The 23682-nt window shown below is 40.1% G+C and overlaps 1 protein-coding gene across 6 annotated transcripts in view; it reads right to left on the bottom strand.

Annotated features, from left to right (window-relative positions):
* Positions 1-23682, bottom strand: part of AOPEP (aminopeptidase O (putative)) — a 405018-nt gene that overhangs the window by 84193 nt on the left and 297143 nt on the right. For all 6 annotated transcript variants that reach the window (XM_054689497.1, XM_054689495.1, XM_054689499.1 and 3 more), the window contains one exon: positions 20704-20764. In XM_054689497.1, coding sequence (XP_054545472.1) covers positions 20704-20764 — 61 coding nt within the window. The remainder of the gene's footprint in view (positions 1-20703; positions 20765-23682) is intronic.

Raw genomic sequence — 23682 nt, 5'->3', positions numbered from 1 at the left:
AACACACACACACACACACACACACACACACACACACACACACCCCTTCTGGTCAACTAGAAGGCTGAGCGTGCACATAAGGGGAAGCTCTTTAATTAAACCAAACAGCCTTAGGTAGCAAATTTCTATCCCTTGCACATAGCAGAGTGAAAACTACTTCCTAGGAAAAGTCAAAAGATCTTTTACTATGAAACAGGGTAGACAGATCCAGAAGAATTGGCAGGTTTCAGAAGGACTCTATATTCAACATATGTTCAGGGAAAGTTAAAAGAATCTACAGGCCTGGAAATAAAGTTTAGTTTAACCTGCAAATAATAATAATAAGGATTAGAGATAAAGATATCAAATGTTTATGTTGTTAAATTTTGTTCTATTGTTTTGAATTGTACTGGTTCTTTATGATATCTATTTAATTGATAATAGAAAAATTATATATATGTATACACACACACATATATACATATATAATTGCTTAATTTGTGTCTGTGTTAGATGCCTAATTTCTTTCTGGAGATAATTTTTTGGCCCAACCAAATGGGCTTCTTAGTGAAAGCCCCTCTAAAGTCTAGTTTTCAAAATAGGCAATCCATCCCACACTTGTGCTGCGGTGAACTGACTAATTGAGAGAATCTCTTCCTTTCAGTAACCATAACCAAGAACTCACTATTGCTCAAATGTATTGTGTATGTTTTAGAGGATAAATTCACACTTCTTCAGATGTATGCTACCATACCATGCCCATCACTAAAGCACCAATAATCCTCCACCCACAGTCCAATGGGCCCCCTCTCCCTATGTTGCTTACACCTACCCTCCCTCTCTGGTTGCCTCAGCAGTCAGATTGCTAGGGTCCTAATATAGTTTTGTCAGTTCCTTTTTTGATTGTTTCTTTATATTCCACATGGGAGATAAAATCACTTGGTATTTGTATTTCTCCTTCTGATTGATTTTGCGTAACACAATTCCCTCTAGTACCATCCATGCAAGATTTCATCATTTTTATGAGTAGTATTCCATTATGTAACTATACATCTTCTTAATCCACTCATTGTTATTGAGCACTTACCTTAGTTAAGTGCTCATACCTTGTTTTCATACCTTGGCTACTGTAAATAGTGCTGTACTGAACATAGGAATGCATATATACCTTCAATTAGTGTTTTATATTCTTTAGGTACCTAGAAGAGGCACAGCTGGATCATATATTAATTTTTTGAAGATCTTCCATACTGTTTTCCACAGAGGCTGAACCAGTCTAATTCCTATCAACAGTGGACAAGGGTTCCTCATCCTCACCAACACTTGGTGTTTCTGGTCTTTTCCATATAAGCCATTCTCACAGGTATGAAGTAGTATTAAATTTTGGTTTTGATTTGCTTTTCCTGATAAAAAGTAATGAGCACTTTTTCATCATCTGTATATTGCCCATGTACTTCTTTGGAGAAGTGTATACTTACACCTCTGTCCATTTTGATTGGATTACTTTTTCCCCTATTGTTGAATTGTATGAGTTCTTTGTAGATCTTGGCTATAAAGCCCATATATGCCAAACCCACAGCTAATATCTTATTCAATGATGAATGACTGAAAGCCTTTCCTCTAAGATCAGATAAGGACATCCACTCTCACCACTACTATTCAACATAGTATTGGAAGTCCTAGCTGGAGCAAGAGAAAGATACAAAAGGAGTTTAAGTAAGTAAAAGTGACGTATAACTATCACTATCTGCACATCACCTCACAATGTACATAGAAAACCATAAAGACTCCATTAAAAAAAAAAAACTATTAGAAACAATAAATCAGTACAGTGAAATGGCAAGCTACAAAATCAATACACAAAAGTTGGTTGCATTCTTTTAGTAACCTAGAAGAGAAAGAAATCAAGAAAAAAATCCTAATTACAATTGCACTGAAAAGAATTAAATACCTACAAATAAACTTAATAAAGGAAGTAAAAGACCTGTACAACAAAAACTAGAAGACATTATTAAAAAACAAAAAATAGAAGACCTACATTGTTAAAATGGTCATTTTACCCAAAATAATATGTATATTTAATGTAATCCTTATCAAAGTTTCAATGACATTCTTCAAAGACAGAGTGCAAAAATTACTGAAATTTACATGGAATAACAAAAGATCCTGAATAGCCAAAACAATTCAGATTCAGACCAAAAAAAAAAAAAGACCCAGACTTGAAACTATGCCACAAAGCCATAGTAATCAGAATAGTATTTGTAGTTTGTAATCAAAACAGTATGGTACTTGAATGAATGAAAATCGATTTATAATCAAGGGAATAGATTTGAGAACCCAGAAATAAACTCACACATATATGGACAATTAATTTATGACAGAGGAACCAAGAGTATACAATGGAGGGAGAGAGGGTCTCTCTTACAAATTGGTATTTATAGTCTCTTCTACAAATAGTGCTGAGAAAGCTGGACAACCACATGTAAAGGAATAAAACTAGGCCACTATCTCACACCATACACAAAAATGAACTCAGACTGGAGTAAAGACTTAAATGTAAGACATGAAACCATAAAATACATATAAGAAATCAGAAGCAAAACACTCCATAGACATTACACTCCATAGTATTATCTTTGGGGACTACAACAGCAGGGAACACAAAAGCAAAAATAAACATATGGGACGACCTTGAAGTAAAAATCTTCTTCACAGCCAGAGAAACTCTCACTAAAATGAAAAGACAGCAGACCTCTCCTGACTTGCCTGCTGCTCCCCTCAGCAGTGCATTTAAGTCAATCTGCCTATTCTGCTCCCCACTCTGTCTCTGGTGAATACTCTTACCCCCTACACCTCTGGCCTATACCCCAGATCTTGTATGCATAAAAAAATAAATCTTTTTTTTCAAAAAAAGAAAAGACACACTACTGAGTGGGAGAAAATATGTGCACTGAATCTTACTGGTGCTCTATGAAATTCCTTTCATTGCACTATGCATCAACCTTTATTGAGGTGCATTATAAGAAACAGCCCCATAAAATCCATTACAGTGTTTACTGTAAGGATAGTTTTAGAGTTTTTTTTTAATTACATTAAATAGTAATTTTCTGAGAAACCACAGGAAAAACATGTCCCTAGTATCAACATCAGGAACTGTTGGACTTGGACAACTGACTTGCTTTTAGCTCACAAACACTACAATTTATCCCTTTCCACAATTATGGAAAGGGGGTGTATATGGTATGGTGCTAATATAATTCCTGGCTCCATCTTACTTTCCTATCATTATGTTCACATTGCTTTTTTTCTTATTTTAATTTATTTATATCACGCTATATTTTGCTTTGGGATCTGACTTAATTCCATTTGGATAAGGTGGGGTATGGATAAATACAATATCCTGGGTCTACTTTTTCTTCCTTTCTTTTTTTTTCTTTTTTGGCAGGAAGAAAGGTAAAGTTTTATGCTTATAATATGCTTCTAATATTTCTCTCTCTCCATTAATAACTCTTAGCATTGAATTGCTGAAGTTAAGGACATCTGATTATACCTAACTGAAAAATTCAATGAAAAAAGTTAAAAATAAAAACAAAATACTATACAAATGTCACACAGGACAGATATAAAAATGCTACCCAACTGGGAACAAACGGGAGGGGAGACCCAATGATCTACAGTAAATGACTATGGGTGTTTAAAGAGAATGGTGTGGAGACACACATCTGAGGGGAAGAGAACCTATTCCCCTAAATCATATACAGTGTTGTAAACCAATGCTAACTCAATAAAGAAAAAAAAATGTTACCCAACCATTATATCCCTTTGATATCAAAACCAGAGAATTAAATGGGCTTATATTGCAAGAAGCAGTATGTCCATTGGACATAAGGATGGGTTATTCACCAACAAACATATTAAGTCCTTAGGCAAAACAGAGCACTAGACTTTGTGAACACAAAGAATAAAATATCATCCATTTACTCAGAAAGTTCATATGACAAAGGTGTAATGTGTTCCGGGATAAGTCATGCTCCATAACCTGTTTGAGTTTGAATCCATTCACATTTGAGTCTGACCTCTTCTAAGCTTCCCTTCTCCATGAGTTCTGAAGATCAAAAGGAAAAGTGTGATCTGCTTAGAAAGGGAAGGAGCTGCTGCTGATCAAATTCTGATCAAAACAATGCTGCTGATCAAATTCTGATCTGCTGGAACTAAGAAGCAATCCAACACTTCTAGAAGCTGGTAGGAATTGACCTGAAGACAAAGTACTGAAGTGCTACCTTTCTCAGAGACCAGGGAATCTCAGAACTGGTAGAAAGAACCAGAGTGGACAGTTTTGTACAGAACTGAACTATTTCCACATATAGACTGTTCTTAGGTTTCTCACACAGTCCAATTTTCAGAATGAAAATGATTCTTGAGGATTTCAGTACCTTTAGTATTTCATCTTGCGTGGTTCTCAGACCTCTTGGCTGGAAATGCAGCATCAGAGCTTAGAGAACATCTAGCATGATCTTCTCACTTTAAAATAGTTGCTTATTATGTGAATCAGATCAACCTCAGATCAAAACACAGCCCATAAAATATAATCCTGTACATACAAATCTACTGAAGCAGCCATTCTAGAAAACATATATTAGTGTATCTCTAACACCTGTATGACTATAATTCTTTACCGTTTAACATTCGCCAACACTAACCTTTAAGAGTTTCATAGATGAAACAGAAAATTACCTGGGAATGGCTTTAGATCAGTGATTCCCACCTCAACTGTTTATTAGAAAATCCAGAAGGATTTACAAATCCCTGTGCCCAGGTGGTACTCCAGACTGCTTAGAGTCATGTCTCTTGAGTATGGAAACTCGGTTTCAGTCATTTTCAAGATCCCCCTCTCCCTCATGAGTGATTCTGATGTGCAGTCAGTGTTGAGAACCACAAGTTTAGATCATTTTCATGATAACCCATCTCTAACAGGTTACAGTGAAGAAATTCCAGATGTTTGGAAGACATCTAAGTTTCAAGGTCAGTGCCACAGAGGACAGCAGTAAGCCCCTAGGGCAGATGTCAGACACAAAGCTGGGTGGGATGCACTGTCAGGCTGATCAGGGTAGCACTTCTGATAGCCTATACTTGGGGATAAATTTCTGGGCAAATTAGTTAAACACACACACCCAAAAACAAAACTTAAAAAGAAGTCCAAGAGTTAAGCACTAACCAGAAGGAAGAGGAGAATGATGGGTATTGGACTTTTCAGAGTTTTTTTCAGGTCCATGGTGAATATGACTCTGATCCTGAGAGAAAACATCCTTATACTCAGGGAAGCCGATATCAGTGCTGACCTGGTTGCAGCCTGCATGAGATGGTACTTCTCACTCCTCCCCTATACACCATGTACACTCACAGCAGAGGATGCCACCCATTCTCTAAAAACAATGATTTTGCATTTGGAAGGCTGCTAACTTGGATTAAGGAACAGTGAGTCCCAAAGTAAAATAATCCAGGCTGTGTGAAGCCCAATAAAGTGACAGCTTGCAAACTCGAGGAATAGGCCTGAGTCATTCTACCTCTATTCAGAAGACATCTCTCTCTCTCTCTCTCTCTCTCTCTCTCTCTCTCTCACACACACACACACACACACACACACACACACACACAGAGAGAGAGAGAGAGAGAGAGAGAGAGAGAGAGAGAGATTAAGAAAAGTCAAATTCATCACAGTTGGGGGTGGCAGTGGGATGGTTATCTCAAAAATAAATAATACATGACCAAAAAAAAGCATTTTTCCTGAATGTTTGCTCACCAAATATTTAGGTCCATGTAAGAGGTGTTCCAGGAATACAATGGGAAGGGTGATATTAATTGGCTGCTAATCTCTTTACTTTCTGTAGGCTGTTTTCTTCAGCAGTGGATTAAATCAATGTCACATGCTACACAGGCCCAGCTGTGTCCATATTAGGAAAGCCTGAGTTCACATCTCCCTCTGTGTGAAAAGGGATCTGTCCTCCTCCCTTTGCTCTGCTTCTACCCCCTCCATGTAGGTGGGAGAGTAGGAGCTGGGGAATGTGAATTTGATCCAGCATTGATCAGCCAAGCAGCAAACTCTCATTGTTCTGAGATACCAAACATAACTTCTTTCTACCAGGGATAAACCCAGTCGTTCTGCTCACAACACAGCTTTTGTGCTTAGTAGTATGAAAGATGGAAAAGAACCACAAAGAACATTAGAGCTTTATTAGACTTATCATAAACACTTTCTAATATGCAGAATTTAAGAATCCACCAAGTTAATTTGTATTCATAGTCTTATTAGGTTATGTTAGGATCTCTTAAACTTAATAATTTTCTGGTTATCTCTGACTTTTCATAATTTTGGATTTCATTTATAGTGCAAATACTGCGGCCTGTTTTAGCTTTGCCTTCTATTTGAGCATTTCTTATTTTCCTGCTTTGCTCTCTGAGGCTCAATATTCTGTTGCTGTTTTTAAGTCCTGTCCTATGAATGTAACAACTATCTGTCTCCTTGCAAAACCATGTGCAATGGGAAATACACATAGCTGAAAAGTTATCCTAGGTGCCCTCAATCTTTTCACCTAGAAGCTACAAGCATGTCACACAGCCTCTCTGAGCCTATGAAATGGAGATGGTGCTACTTGGTTCACAGAGGTGTTGGGAGGATAAAATGAGACCGCACCTGAAGTGAGACACAGGTGACCCACTAAATACTGATTCCCTTCCCCTCTCCCCTCAGCGACAAAAGCCTGTCTTGTAGTTTGAACCGAAGCAAACTCTTAAAGGTCTCCAAATAGCTGAATTGTGACATCCTACTGAAGAGCTCCACCTGACCCCCTGCACAGATGTGGTGCTATTAGAGGGAGCCTACAGGTACGTGACGTGTTGAAATCACCACAAACAAGCACTTGTCCCTTCCCCAAGGACCAGGAGCCATGAAGAAGCAAGTTCTCTTTCTCACATGCCTAATAGAAAGGAGGTTATTTCATTTCTGTTCCCATCTCACTCAAAACAACATGCCTGTTGTTACAAGATGATCATAAAATGAAAGCTGATGTTTCTACATTGTTCTCTGAAGGCATTATCAGGTGCTAGATGCAAAAACATCTAAAATCCTAATAGTAGTTTTGTGCATGTGAAACCAATGTAATAATAAAAACCCAGGCTTTTAAGTACCCTCATCTATAAAATGGGCATAATAATGTCTATTTTACAGAGATGTACACACAAGAAGTAAATAGCTATTATGTGTAGTGTACTTAGCATAGCCCCTACTGAATAAAATAACAGCTTTTTTTTTTTTTTTACTCTGGATGTTCAAGTTGTAAAATGGTATGCCCAGTACACCTGGTAGGGGAAAGAGAAAGTTTACATTAAAAAAAATTCTTTAGAGAATTGAATATATATTCTAGGATGCATCCACTTCAACTTAATTCACTAGCAGAATTTATGCCAAGCCCAGGCAGACATATCTCCAGTATAAAATCAATGATAGGGAGGAAGAAAAACAAATTAAAGAGGAGAGACCCAGTGAGAACTCAAGACAGCCTACTTTGTACTAAACACATCCAAAAAAAAAGTCATAAAGAGAATGTATCTTTGCTTGGTTGCACGAAATATGAAAAGTGACAACTCATACAACTGTGGAAAAGGAAGCAAGCCTGGAGAGAAAAGGCTTGGGCACTCAGAGAAAGGCAGGTGAAGCTGCTTAGCATTGGCTGTGACTTCTCCCCTGGGAAATGGACCCCAAGGATGAAGGTGCTCTCTCCAGCCCAATCCCATTATCACTTGGTGCCCCTGAGTTATAATCCCTGATTCTAATGTATTGACTCTGGCCTCCCTTCCATGCATTTTCATGCCAATAAAGTCACTGAAATTAAAGAAGAATTGAATTGTGAAGCTTTCTGGCATAAATAATGTTGTATTGTAAAGTCAGGGCTAACATCCACCAGGATGCCCTTAACACTCTTAAGAAAAACCATCTGATCTATGTAGCCCTCAATGTGGTTCGAAATTTCCCTTGGCCTACAAAGGAAAATATTTTTAGCATGTAGCACACTTTGTAACAGACATATAAATGCTCTGAAAATATAATTTTGGGAGCGCATCTGGGTTTGATCATTTCTTGTTATACCTCTACACTAAATAGGCTTTGCTTTCTCAATACAAGGGCACCACAACACTCCATTGCAAGAAATGCAGTGAGCACTGCAGCGACTTCTCATAAACATTTCATTACTGACTCAGTTTGTCTTTATCTTTTAAAGGGGGAAATACTCTAATGACTTAAAAATAAAAGCGGCATAAAAAAATGTGGTGTTCCATCTGGAGCATCTGGCCTCAAAGTTTTCCCCTCCGACCAAAGGCAAGTGAGAACTCACTGGGTAATTTTCCCTGAGGATAGTTAGGCAACAGAAGTAAACTTGTATCTACTTTTGTATCTGAAAATGTACTACTTTTGTATCTGAAAATGTACCCTAGAAATAAGATTTACCACTGTCCAAGGTAAACTGACCTGTAGTTTTCTTGATCTGCAAGCATGTGAAGATATTAACAGCCTTAGTAATTTTTTTTCAAACCCTACTGGTCAGATAGGTTAATATCTGTGAATAATTGATTTGAATTAGAAGCAAATACCTATCCATTAATGATCAACTAGCCTAAGTGCTCTTGTTGGTTGATTTTTAAGATTTCTCCTAATAATCTTCAAATCTCCATTTCCAGTGAGAAAGAAAAGAAATGCACAAACAGGGATTTTTGAAAGGGTACCTTCAAACACCATCCAGAGGCAACGTGTGAAAACTACTCCAGGAAAACATTATTTGACCAGACACACAGGGCTGCCCTTCAAAAACATCTATGTGGAAGAGGGCCGTGTGTGCCCATGAAACCCTGGAAAGTGAAGTTCTCATTATTGCACACACAAAGCACATTTTTATCCACTAAACAATACAAAGAGTTTTAAGAAAAAGAGCAGTTAACAATTAAATTCAAAATCATCACTGCTCAGGGCTCTTTACTGTGTTCTGTTAGTGTGTATTCACAGGTCCTATGCAAATTAAGGCAAAGATGAGACTAAGCTGATTTGGATTAAAAGCAACATTGCTGAAAACCACAAAATGCCTCAGTCAGATGGGCTGAAGGCTGAGAGTCCTGGATCCAACTCCTGACTCTGGCACTAACAGGGCTATGAGTTAGACAGATCAGGACATCTGTCCTAGGGTGCAGCTCCCTACTGGTGAAAAGATGAGCTTTCCTTCAAGGCTTTCTCCTATACTAGGATTCTAAACAGCCCAAAGTTGTGCAACATCATAAAAGACCAATCAGGAAGAAGTGGAGGCCACACCTGGAAAATACATACCACACAGCTACTAAACATATCTCTATTTTTTAAGACATAATGATTCTCCATCAGAAAAAAAAAAAAAGTCCCATGTTCTAAAGGTAGTTAAATGTTCCCCATAGCTTTCCTTGCCAGCAGGTGCTTCGTCCATATATTCCACCCATGCTGGCACAAGTCCCTGTGACGACCAGATATAGTCACCATCAGAGCCACTGCCGAGAAGCCCAGGGTGTTGATTTGAACACTGGTAGATGCAACAGTGTTGTGCAATGTCAAAGAGCCCAGAGGGCCTGCATGTGAGTGCATCTATATGCACAGTTCACCACACTGTTGGGTCTCAGGGCTCTCCCAAGAACATGGGAAGAATACAGTGCAAATAGAGGATACTTTGCCTTTGGCGAAAAGTCTACAAGAGTATGTCTTCAGTCTAGTAAAAGACAGAATGGGGGTAATTCTCCTTAAAAAGTTGTATCAGATGTTTTCCTCTGGACATGAAGATTCACAATCTCAAGCTATCTTTCTCTTAATTCTTTGAGTTTAGGTGAGGTGATGCCTCCATTTTAAAGGTCCCTGTCTATGAAATAAGTGAAGCATGGTTATAATAAAATTGAATTTTATTTATATATTGCAATTGACAAGGGCTGCAATAGTCCTTATCTAAGTGAATCTCTTTGTCAGTGCACAATATGCATGTACCTGAAAAGCAGGTAACACTTCTATATGCAAACATGGCCTACCAGGCTTTGCACCTTGAGGACAATCACATTGGCTCCCATGTACAACCAACGGACTGACTTGTGTCTGAGTGGGCCTTAGCACCTGAGTCTCCAGCCAAGCATGTTACGTTGTAATGGACTTAGTCTCCAGACTGAATGAGACAAATATGAAAGTCAGTCTCTATAGTTCCTTCTAGATCTCAAACTCCAAGCCATGGTCCCTTGTGCACAATGATGGATGGTTTTTGATGCCCCCACAGATTATGAGTTCATGCGCAGAGACTGTACCCTTTCATCTCTTTGTATACCCACTGCCCAGCAAAAAGGTTAGGTGACAACAAAGGTTAGACAACAAGGCCAGATACTTACATTTCTCAAAAAGAATATAAAATTCTGGGGCCTCCATGGTGGGGCAAGGGGTTAAGATGCAACCTATGAAGCTATCTGCAGCCACTGCAGCACGAATTTGATCCCTGGCCAGGGAGCTACCCACATGGCACAGCAGACCTCTCTTGTCTCGCCCACTGCTCCCCTCAGCAGTGTATTTCAGTCAATCTGCCTGTTCTGCTCCCCACTGTCTCTGGTGAATCCTCTCACCATCCACATCTCTGGCCTGTACCCCAGTTCTTGTATACATAAATAAATAAATCTTTTTAAGAAAAGAATATAAAATTCAAAGACTGCTACCACAAATGAGAAATAATCACTTTCTTCTGAACTAAACTTTTTTAATAGATATATTCCAGAATATGACATAGTCATGATTCTATCAGTCAGTTCTAGCCTTACTTATAGAGAGTCCCATTAAGTGAGACTGGTCTGAGTCCAGGATCTGTAGACTTAACATCTTCCTGGATGACATTAATAACCAGATGCCAGCATAATTGGACAAGGTGGATCTGAGGACCTTTCTAACACAAGCTTACAAAGCTATGCCTCTAGAAAGTACCCAGTCTTATCTCTTTACTAAAACACATAGGTGTACAGGCCACTACCAGTTATCTCTATCAATTGGAATGAGCCATAGACTTTTCAAAGTTAGTGGCTTCTGCTTCCTTTTCCTTCTGATGCAAAAGAAAGAGAGGGCTTATCTTTCATCCATACCAAGCAAGTATTCCTTAGGACTTCCTATGAGATCCTTGCCAGGACCTGGGCACATCAGGCAGTGAACCAGAGTGGCCAGAGGCCTCAAGAGCTCCCATGAGACACTAGCAGCAGTTCTCAGGTGAGAACCCTGATCAGTGAGGAGGGTGAAGCCATGCCCAGAGGAAACCCCACATACAACAGTTGGGTTCCAAGGCTAATAATGGGAAGAAGAAAAAAACTACTAAGATCTGGTACAAGACAAGGATGTTCACTCTCACCATTTCTATTGAACATAGTATTGGTAGTCTTAGAGCAATTATACAAGAGAAAGATATAAAAGGAATCCAAATTGGGAAAGAAGTAAAGCTATCATTATTTGCAGGTTACATGATAATATACATAGAGAACCCTCAAGATTCCACAGGAAAATTAATTGAAACAATTACTTCAGCAAAGGGACAGATATAAAATCAATACCCAAAATTCAGTTGCTTTCCTAGATCCAAAGAATGAGATAGAAGAAGAAGAAATTAAGAAATTGATCCCATTAACAATCACACCAAAAATAAACAAATAAATCTAGAAGTAAATCTAACAAAGGAGGTAAAAGATCTATACAAAGAAAACTATAAGGTGCTGTTGAAAGAAAAAGACACAAAGAAAGTGAAAAATATTTACTGCTCATGGATTGGAAGAATAAAATACAGATTCAATGTAATCCCTGTAAAAATATCAATGTTATATTTCAAAGATCTGGAACAAACATTACTGAAATTCATCTGGGGTCACGGAAGACACTGAATAGCAAAAGCAATCTTGACAAAGAAGAAAGAGAATGGCGGCATCACACTTCTAGACCTCAATCACTATTATAAAGTCACAATAATTAAAACAGCCTGGCACTGAAGGAAAAACAGACACACAGACCAATCGAATAGAATTGACAGCCCAGAAAAAAAACCCATATATGGATAGTTATTCTAAGACAAGAAAGGGCCAAAAAAAAAAAAATACAATGGAACTAGGATAAGCCTCTTCAATAAATAGTTGGAAAACTGGACAGCTGCATGCGAAAGAAGGAAACTAGACCATGATCTCACACCATACACCAAAATCAACTCAACATGGATAAAAGACTTGGATGTAAAACCTGAAACCATGAAATACATAGAAGAAAACATAGGAAAACATTTCATGAATAAACGTCAGTGATGCCTTTAGGGATTCATCCCCAACAATAAGGAGAACATAAACAGCTGTACTACAGCAAACAAAAAAACTTCTGTCCAGCAAAAGAAACTACTACAATTAAAATGAAAGGACACTCTACTGAATAGGAAAAAATATTTGCATACCATACATCTGACAAAGGATGGATATGAAATGTACACAAAGAACTCATAAAATTCTACAAAACAAAACAAATAACCTAATGAAAAAAATGGGCAAAAGTAAACAGGCACCTCTCCAAAGAAGACATTAAACTGACAAGGAGGCACATGAAAAAATGTTCACAATCATGTTTTATTACAGAAATGCAAACCAAGACCACAATGAGATACCATCTCACACCTATCTCCTATCAAGAAGACCAGAAACAACAAGTGCTGGTGAGGACATGGAGAAAAGGGAACCATCCTACACAGCTGGTGGGAATGTAAGTGGTCCAGCCTTTATGGAGAGCAGTGTGGAGGTGTCTCTTAACATTAAACATGATCTGCCATTCCAATCTTTCATCCCACTCCTAGAAATCTATCCAAAAAATGCAAAGACACTTATTTGAAAGGAAACCTGCACTCCCATGTTTATTGCAGCACTATTTACTGTAGCTAAACTATGGAAACAATCTACATGCCCCAGAACAGATGTGTGGATGAAGAAGATATGGGATACATACACAATGGAATACTACTCAGTGATCAAAAAAGATAAACTCAGGCCATTTGTGGCAATATGAATGGAACTTGAAAGGATAATGTTAAGTGACAAAAGTCAAAAGGAGAAAGTTACATACTGGATGGTGTCACTAATTTAAAGTAACTAAGTTAATAGCCAGATAAAGACAAGCTGAAAAACTAACCCTTGATAGCTGATAGCAGAACTGAAACACCAAGGAAGAGAGGGGAGGATGGCTAGAAAGAACGGAGAGGATAGGAAGCACAATGGTCTTTGGTGGTGGAACATGGGTGGGTTGGTGGTGGGTGCACACTGGTGGTAATACCTGATGGTGATACCTCAGTTAAAAATAAATAATTAAAAAAATAACAGTATCCATGTAATTTGGTATAGATTCTGGACACAAAATTTCAAAGTAGAAAATCAAGCAACAAAGTCTAGCTGTTCTTTTTACTTCTAGAGACTCCCTGATACCTCTGAAGAGGGGAAAGTCTTGGCTTTCCACTCAGGGACTTTTCTTTCTACACAAAGCTACTGGCCCACATGCCCCAGTATTTAATTGCTGCTCAGGAGCTGGCAGTTTTTCTACAAGTTTCAAAGGTTCACTACGGCTTCTGAATCTTAGGAGAACTCTCCATCATCACATTGAAGTCCCGCTCAGATCTGGCTGTGTCCTGCATTACTCATCGATCCTGCTCTCTGCTTTGCAGATCCTGCTCGCCAGGCAAAGCCAGCAAAAATAAACTCCATTCCAACCAGGGACCACTACTCAAACTTGTGGTCAAAATGCATTCACCTGACGGATTTTATCACATTAAAAAATGGACTCCCTGTTCGCTTATGCAGGGCAAAATGGCCTTGGTTGGAGTGTGGCAGGGCCAGGGGCTGGGGAGGAAGCGGAGAGTAAGAGTGAACTGACTGAAAGGGTTCTTTCTTCCACTGTTCCATTCTGCTGTTCCTGGGGCACTGCCAGCTCAGCCTTAATCATGCTTAAGACAAACTAGTTAATAAGCCCATCATTCAGATTTTACTTACCCAAAGCTGCTCAAATGTACATGCTTAGTTTTCTACCTCCAGGCCATGGTTATGCCTCTCCCCCTGCCTGTAATGGCCATTCCCCTACTTTCAAGACTGGCACCCAACATTACCTCAACCCTCTCTGCTTTCACAAGTGGGAAATTATCTCTTTTTTCTGAACCCTAACCAAGCATAACTTTTTCACTACTTATTGCTTTCTTTATTAGGTTAGTTATTTGCGTGTCTAGTTTTCCTACTGAATTATTAAGCATCTTGAAGACCAAGTCCTGTGTTTCTCTTATCTTTGTGTCATTCACTCAAAGATGTTTATGTTCCTCATAAGGGCAGATGCTTGGGTTATATATGCTTGACAAGAAGGGAAGGGGCTTATGGAGAGGAATAGGACATAGATTTCAGATCCTGAAAGAGGCTTCCTCTTGCATATTTCATCTATCTGGTCTGGGAAACTCCACAGTTCTGTCAAGGCCTAAATCTGAAACTATAACAAAGGAAATCTTCAAGGAGGAAACACTTTTAATCCTTACTCTTCAGTGGAGTCTGTCTTAAACTACTCTGAGTGAGATTCTGTTTCTCTTCTGGAAGTCAAGTTTGAAAGTTAGAGAAAGGAGGCCTCAGAGCTTTCATTCAGGACACCAAAGGAAAATGTCTCACTGTATTGCCTTCTCCTTCAAAGAAATCAATCGGTTTGGAGAGGGACAAATCAGATGCTCCCCCAAATACAAAATACCTAGCACAGATTTTCATGTACCTACTATTTTCTGAGAGGATGGACAATTCCATCCCACAGTTCTTTCTCATTCCACTGAACTTTCCATTTTGTGGACTAGATATAAATGCCACTTGGGATGCAAAAAATTTACACCTAACACATATCCACGGGGAAACAAAATATAGTGAGGTGGAACTGAGTGAGTTTTACTGGCCATTTTGAAATTGTTCACCAGAAATGTGGAGTTAATCAGAGAAGTACTGGAAATAAGCATTGTTATAGGCTGCATTTGTTCCCCCCAAATTCAAGTGAAGTAATACACCCAGTACCTCCAAAAGTAACTGTATTGGAGAAAGGTTCTTTACTTTTTTAAAGATTTATTTATTTATGCATACGAGAACTGGGGTACAGGCCAGAGGTGTGGGGTTGAGAGGATTCACCAGAGACAGAGTGGAGAACAGAACAGGCAGATTGACTGAAATACACTGCTGAGGGGAGCAGCGGGCGAGACAGGGGAGGTCTGCTGAGCCATGTGGGTAGCTCCCTGGCCAGAGATCCAACTCGTGCTGCAGTGTCTGAGGATAGCTTCATAAGTTGCATCTTAACCCCTTGCGCCACCAGGGAGGCCCTGGAGAAAGGGTCTTTAAAGAGGTGATTAAAGTAAGTTGAGATCATAAGAGTGGGCCTTAATACAACCTGACTGGTTCTTTAGATGAGATTAGGACAGAGATCCTAAAATACACAGAGGAAAGACCATCTGAGGACACAAGAAGACAGCTGTTTGTAAGCCAAGGACAGAAGAGAAACCAACCCTACCCACACCTCAATCTTGGACTCCATCCTTCAAAACTGTGAGACAATAAATGTCTGCTGTTTAAGCCACCTGGCCCATGGTATTTTGTCATGTCAGCCAAGTAACTAATATGTGCATGAAGCCATAGTTGCCAAAAATAAAAGAAATTAGATTGAAAATTAAAGGATTTTAATAAAAACCCTCCCTTTTCTTTGACTACCATGGAGTCTATCACCTTGAGGAATTTGTGGGAAGCGCCAAGCTCCTGAATGAATAGTAAGTGACTGTGGTGACTTGTCAACATTGCAGGCTCTGCCCCAAGTGTGGTCTCTGATGAGTTGTTTAGTCATTTAGAAAATGTGAGTCAAACCACTAGTCAAAAATGACAATAAAATTATTTGAAACCCCCAAAGTATACCACACTATGGTAACTGCTATTATGGATATAAAAGATCTCATAGCACATATAATTTGAAAAATATAATTTCTCTGGAAGTTGCAAAATAATCAGTCTTTGTTTTCTTGAATGATCATTAAATGCAGAATTCTTATAGACACCACTAAGATCAAATATCCTAATGAGTCTTCAAATTATGTTGATAATATTATATAATCAGAGCTAAATAAAGCCTGTAAATTACTCCCCTAACAGACAGCCCGACTTTTGGCCTTCTCTGTGCTAAAAGCACACCATTGCTCCACTAACAAAGTGTCTTGCATTATTTCTTATCAAGTTTCCTCATTATGTGACTGCAGCACTTTCCCTGCAAGACTTAAATTTTCCATCCTTTGCTGTGTGGCCTTTGGCAGCCAGTGGGTGCTTGCTTGGAAAGAAGTGGCCCTTTCCCAAAATGGAAGCATCACCTACTGTTATAAATCTCAGGATTCAGGAACAAGGCTGTGAGCTTGAGTTGACTCCTGCCTGCTTCTAGCACACATTATGTGATTGCCCAATACCTATCTTCTCTATCCCTTTTGCTGCTTCAAGTTACGGAACACTTCCCCCAAAGAGTCACAAAGCCACAGAAGAACTATGAGGTCTACCAGTGTGCTATTTGTCGGTACCTTGGGAAACAGGTCACCTAGGAGTTTAAGAGATGAAATGAGGTTGGTAATTAGTAGGTATTTCTGCCTTTCTGAGTACCTACCATGACAGCAGCACTCTGACTCCTTATCCACGACTACAATCATTCCTGCAGTCACAGGAGACCACCACAGCACAAGTTTGATCCCTGGCCAGGGAAGCAACCCACATGGCACAGCAGACCTCTCCTGACTCACCTGTTGCTCCCCTCAGCAGTGTATTTCAGTCAGTCTGCTTGTTCTGTTCCCCACTCTGTCTCTGGTGAATCTTCTCATCCTCGCCACCCCCCGCACCTCTAGCCTAAAACCCAGTTCTTGTATGCATAAATAAAAAGAAATCTTCAAAAAAAATTGGATGATTTCAATAGTATATATTTTGTGGGGGATCTTAAAGCATTAAGCACTTAAGGCATTAATTCAGCACTTAAGGCATTAATAGGCTTAGAGCAGCAAAGTTCAATAGGAATATATACAAGACACATTTCTAATTTAAAATCCCAGTTGCCATGTTTAAAAAGTGAGACATAGCAGCTAAAATTAATTTCAGTAAGGTTTTATCAGGTAGATATAGATTGGGTTATGATGTACTAAAATAATATATCAACATGTCACCAATATTTTTAAAGCTATTAGTGATCTCATTTTACTTTTTTTTATACTAAGTCTTCTAAATATGAGGAATTGCATAGTCCATCTCAATTCAGATGCAAAATTTTAGTCAGAAATAATAAATAATGCTATGTTAAAATTTCATAAAATTTACAGTCGAAAAATTAGATTCATTGACATACCTAAGCTGTTCCAAACAATAACTGAATTATTAGATTCTAAATATACATTTAAATTACATTAAATTAAAAATTCGGCTCCTCAGGTACACTAGATATATTTCAAGTGCTCAGCGACTGTGTGGCTAGTACCACATCAGCCTAGTCCCTGAATATCTTGTGTGCACCAGAGCAGGTAAGACTAGTATGAGTCACACACAACCCTGGCTTTCCCAGGTGGAGTGGGGAGGGGATTATAAGAGAGAAATACAAACAGCAACAATATCAGGCAGGTTATGATATTTCCTAAACGCAGAAAAAGGGAAGTATTCCAAGGAGAGAAAGGGGATGCCCGAAGGAAAGCTGGTGGATTAAGGAGACAAGAGCTTTGTTTGACATTTTGCATTTTGCTATTGCTTAAACTTGCAAAAGAGAATTTTTAATTTTTTTTTAATGTTTAAAGGAAGACAAAGAAAATGGTAAGCTATTTATTCATATATCCAGAAAAATGACTGAAAGAACTTATATTAAAAAAATTATCTCTGGGCCATTTTTATTTCCTTATTTACAAGTTTTTTACATCTCAAAGTAAATATGTAGTCAGAATCTGTAGTCAGAAATAAGTTATAAAGAAAATAATCAGTAATGCTGAGGATAAAATTAATTTTAAATCTATTTGCAAAGTCAAAGGGTTGAGAGTCTTTAGAGATGTCTGGGCCTGATTTCTTTTACTTTTTGGGACTCATTCTTACTTTTATTGCTGCCGAAGCTATTTCTACATTAAAAAAATAATGATTTCCATTCAATATGGCCAAAAAGGAAAATCAAGGCCAACCACAAGGCAAGCATTCCTGAGAGAAGACAGAAAGCCTCTGTAACCTGTGAATGAAAACTTCACTAGTAGAACGTGATTCTTTTGTTATGAAAGACTTCAATGGCTGGTGGGCAGACATTTTTAATGAGAACAAAGAACATGGAGCAATTTTGGTGCTCTCATTGTCCATCCAGGCTAAGCATGCTAGTAACTTTATATTATAATGGTGAGGACAAAGAACAAGGTGTCCCATTCACCACGGAGCTCCTGCAGCAGAGGGTTCTGAGTCTTTGCAGAGTCTTTCACTGAAGTGGAAAGGAGGAGGAACTCTCAAGGAGTGTGAGCAGGTAAATTATCACCAACCATATAAATAATGGCACAAAATGTGTAAAGAAATAAAAAGATGCTGTTTGATCATTCACCAATGGAAAGATGTGCACTAAATCAGGGTTTTTTTTTCTGTCTGAGACTGTTGTTTTTACCGAACAGTTAGGCACCCAAGGAAATACCAGTTGGGTCTTAAAGACAATTTATAGCTGGGCTGCTGGCCTCATTGCACCTGGCTATGTTTTGACAGCAGGTTTCGTCAGTTTATAGCAGAGATTCTTGTCTACACCATAAGCTGTCACTAATGCAACAAAACCTTTGGAAAAATGTATTGCCCAGAGGCAGAGCTCTCCCCTTCACATGTCCCCTCCCCCCTTTAATGAAAAGCAAAAGCCTCCTGCTGGTGGCAAGGCCTCCTCTTCTTCAGGGGAAATCACAGAGCCTCCAGAGAATGAGTAGGGTCAACCCCAGTGCTACAGCTCGAGTGGGGTGAGCCTGCTTCTGGGCACTCGATTAAGGACTCATTCTTTTCCGTTCCCTCAGGGCTCACTGCTGAATACAGCAGCCTGTTGTTCTGGGCCAGGAAATTCTGGAGTCTGCTCTCTGAGCTCTCAACTCTTCCTAGTTTCCAGGCTCCGCTAAGAATGTCTGGGAGTCTTGCTGTAGTCTGGCCATGGAACACAAGGCAGGTGGTTTCAGCAGATGCTCCCCTCCCCCCATTTGAAACATGAAGGGCAAGACTTGGCTATTTAGGATCAGACAAATCTTAACTCCTTAACTTTGTCCCCTCTGGGGACAGCGAGTGGCATGGTTGGGAGGCCACAGTCTTAGAAATCACAAGCACTCATTATAATACACATGGCTTGAAAGCCCTGCTTCCCAGGACCAGGTGCTGCCTCACTCCACCTGTTTTGATGGTTTTTTTAGGACTTAGGATTTTATTCTTTTTCTTTCACCCCCAAAAGGATTGGGTCAAATAAATAACTTTTAACGGGTGACACGCATTCCTGAACCAAAGGCAGGGTGTCCTTTTTAGGAATGAGTTAATGGTGCCTGGTGGCTAACATTTTCCCTTGTGTGGTGGAAAAGGACAAAGATGTGAGTAGAGGGATGAAAAGGTAATGGAGAATGGCCCCTCCTGTTCCTTAATTTCATGGTTCACAGACATTCATTGACATTCAGACACTCCCAAGGGAAGCTCATATAACCAGCCATGAAACCAGACTAACAGGGCTGCGTGCCTGGGCCCAAGGCATAATTTCTCATCATCATGGGGGTCCACTCCCAGACACTAGGACCCACTATGAGGGCCTGCCAACTGCCAAGACTGGGAAAGCTTTAGGCCAGCAATATCCTTTGACCTGCCCCATCTGGGATGCCACCCTTGGACTCCCCAGGTTCCATGCTCTACGGGGATCAGCACTCAGGCTGCTGAGTGGGTGGGGGCTACCACTGGCTCCAGAAAGCACAGAAGTTGGAGTGGAGAGAAGTTTCCAGGCCAGGTGACCTTATAGAGCTAGGCTTGGCTGGTTTTCATCTCTCCCTCAGACTTGCCTAAGGGCTGAAAAAGGGGAGAGAAGAAAACCTCAAGTTGCATGGGTCCTGGTCCTAAGACAGAAAAATGCATCTGAAAAACTCATGTAGATGCAAACGTCAGCCTGAGACAGGGATACAAAAATCATAGGAAAAGTGGAGGGGAAATGATGGAGAAATCATGGGGAAGGACAGGTCTGAGGAAACTGCAGGAAGCCAGCTCACTTGTCTGGCTCAACTCATTGAACTTGGACTGTTGCTGGGCTGCACCACACAAAATATGCACTCTTTTGCAAGACTTCATTTGACAAAAGTTCAGGGTTGGTGAGTAGCAGGTTGCTTGAGGTAGCAGTCAGAAGCACAGCCTTGATGGCTGGCAGAAAAGGGGTAGGAAAGCATCATTTTTTAAGCACAGGGATACTTCAACACAGAGAGATGATTGCTTGTATGTATTTACATGTATCCATGTTATCTATTCTCTTACATACATGTGTGCAATATGTACCACATATATATGATGTATACGTAAAAACATTATCATAATTGATACATTAAGTGACAAGCTTTACTATTCCCCACAGACTCGCTAAAGTGGTTTTCTTGAGCGCACCTGTGGTATTCCGGAACTCTCAAGCCAGTCTTGGAAGATGTTTTCAACAGACAATTCAAGCCTTTAAAAATAAAACAACAAAAAGCAAAGGATTAAAAAGTTACAGAGCACTTAGTACACAGAACGGTTCTTTCTAACTATATAGGAACACCACAGCATCCACCTTCCACCAAAGGACCTGTTCTCTGGAGAAAGAGTAGTGCTAGCCCAGGTTAAAGTGTGGCAGGGACCCTGAATGCATACTACGAACCTCAGAGTCCCAGGCCTACCTCTGCAGGTGGTGTAGCACCTTGAAAAGAGCTTTTGGTTGCGAATGTCAATTCAGGGAGTACGGGCAGGTTCAGGATACATCTGTGGTGACTGCTTTCCGAGAGGAGTGGAAGTGAAATGCAAAACTCCTAGCATCTCACAGCATTCAAATGAAATTCCAACTTTATAAAGCAACAAGTCCTATGGGAGCACAAAGAGGCTCAGGAGCAAGGGGTTCTTGCGGCTCCCACAACCTCTGCTTCCAAATAGGCTCTCGTTGTTTTTTATTCGAAATATTATGATGGTTACCTGTGATCCAAAGTCAACGGAAATTCTTTTGGTTTCATGCCCTACTCATTTGAATAGGGCATGAAATGTGCTAAGAATGCAGTATATTTAGGATCGATAGATAGGCTGTATCTTCCTGACCTCTGTGCATGGAGGTTCTATGCATTGAGGTTCTCTGAGGTCAGGGTCCATGTCTACTTTACTCACTTCTCTAAATCCAGCACTCAGAACACTCCTGATATAAAAAATCCCCAGAGATATTTTCTATCTTATTGAATGAAAACAGATTTCACTATTTACTCAATAAAAAGTATTCATTTTTAAGATAATAATCACATTGCCAGTAAGATATCCCCAAGTTGTAAAACTCTGAATTTAAAAAAAATTATATATTCTGTACGACATTATATGCATAAAAGTTTCCTTTCCTTCCTCTCTCTTTTTAAAATTGTTCAAAGAAGTAGTTGTGGAAAAATACAGAGCTCACTACGTCCATTAAGGTGCTGAAAGTCAAGTGCTTCCCTGGCCTTGGGGTTGTGCTACAGACTGGGCAGTGGTAAGGGAGAGGGACAGGAGGAGCAGGCCTGGGCGGGGCTGGGGAAGAGGGGCTGACTGATATTCTCCTTTTCTTTTCTTCCCCAGCGGGGAAGCATATCACTGGTGTGCCTTTGTCTTCCCAGGCCACAGCAAAAGCAAAAGTCACTTACGAACACAATGGAAAAAAATACAGCCAAAAAAGTGGCTGGAGTTCATTTTCAAGATGATGCCCATCTGTGGGAGGACCAGGCAGGGCAAGAGGAATAGGAGGAAGAAGGCTACCACCCTAAGCTTCTTGTGCCAGGTTCCTCCAGGTTTGCAGACTCAGTGGAATTACTGGACACCCCTAAGTTCAAAGGCCAGGCACCACTTCTCCACTGCTTCTTTGTTGTCATTGAACAGTGTCAACCTCAGTGTAAATAGCCAGCTTCATTCACTCTGTAAGCTGCGAGTGTGGAAACATGAGTTCATGTGCTGTGTGAGTACGAGTGTGTGTGCACACACACAAGGTGCAGTGAGGTGACTTAAAAAGAGGAAGCACCTCCAAAGGACCTTAGACAAGGTCACTGTTCTTACTTGCACGTGATTCATTCAGTTGACTGCAAGGGGAGGAAACACTCTTACTTGGCATAATCCACCTACCAGGAGCAGGACACTGGGGTCAAAGGGGCCCCTTAGAAAGTATCTAAGGAAACCTGAAGTTGGTTTATGTCATAGTACAATGTGTGAGGCTGTATGGTAAAGAGACTGCATAATTTTCATTTACTGTGATCTTGTTTGGAAAGCAAGTAGACTGTCCTCATCTTGTCTGACTACTGGGAGGGTGGTTCATTTGGTGGGTGAAGTGCGAAGCAGCCCTGGAGGCCTCTGCTGGGCCTCTATATTGTTTGCCCTGATCTGCAGGCAAGGGCCCATTTTCTTTCCTGTCCCTCCTTCATTGATGATTTTAAGTGTGCCATTCATTTGTTTCCTTTCCAGAGTGATGAACTCTTGAGTCTGGAGCCGAGAGCCAAAAGTTCCCAACAGAACTTCAAACCACAGGGAGAGACTGAATCTGGATGGAACTTAACTATGTTGTGACATAGGAAAATGGACAGACTTAAAACTTCCACAACTTCAAGAGGGAGATGGAGAATTTAGAAAGGACTTAGAAATGAGCAGTGGTGAGGATTAAAGGGCTAAGTGCGTTGGATCTATAACATTTAAGATCCTGGAGAAGAGAAGTCTGAGGAGTGACTTCATAGTCATTTTTGACTGATTTTAGAAAAAGATGGTGCACAGCTGTTGTTTACCCATGGAGGACGGGTGAATAATGGGATGGGGACATAAATTTCCTTTGGGGACTTTGAGCTTAAAGATGTTTCTTTAGGAGTGGTATGAGGAGAGGCTGGAGACTTGAGTCCTGGAATGTTACTGAGTGAGGGCCAAGTCATTACCAAAGCATGAAGAAAAGGCCAAGTCTTCCATGCAAGACATTTGGTAGATGTCTACTAGGCACACATTCTGTCGGAGGTTGTGATAGAAAAGTCCAGGGTGTGGCTGTGAGATATGAGACACCAGTCCTAGGGCTGCCTGGCATGAAAAAAGATGTGGGCTCTGTGCAGGTGAAGAGGTCCCCATTGACAGCTTTAGGTGCAACAGCTGGAAGGAAGTGGAGGCGCATCAAGGGTATCTTGATCTGTGTGCAGAGGAAGACTATCCCAAAGGATGGAGCAGACCAATAGCAGTGGAATGAGAATGGGTTTCCCTAGTGGACTAAGAGTTAAGCCTCAGCACTATCACCACTGTGACCTGAGTTCGATCCCCAGCCAGGAAGCCACATGGCACAGCAGACCTCTTCTGTTTTGCCTGCTGCTCCCCTCAGCAGTGTATTTCAGTTAACTAGCTTGCTCAGCTCCCAATCTA

The sequence above is a fragment of the Talpa occidentalis genome, unplaced genomic scaffold (genome assembly GCF_014898055.3).
Source record: "Talpa occidentalis isolate TD23 unplaced genomic scaffold, MPIMG_talOcc4v2.1 talOcc4.7, whole genome shotgun sequence".
NCBI lineage: Eukaryota > Metazoa > Chordata > Mammalia > Eulipotyphla > Talpidae > Talpa > Talpa occidentalis.
Note: the sequence above shows the minus strand (reverse complement) of the source record. Positions and strands in the feature narration are given on the sequence as shown.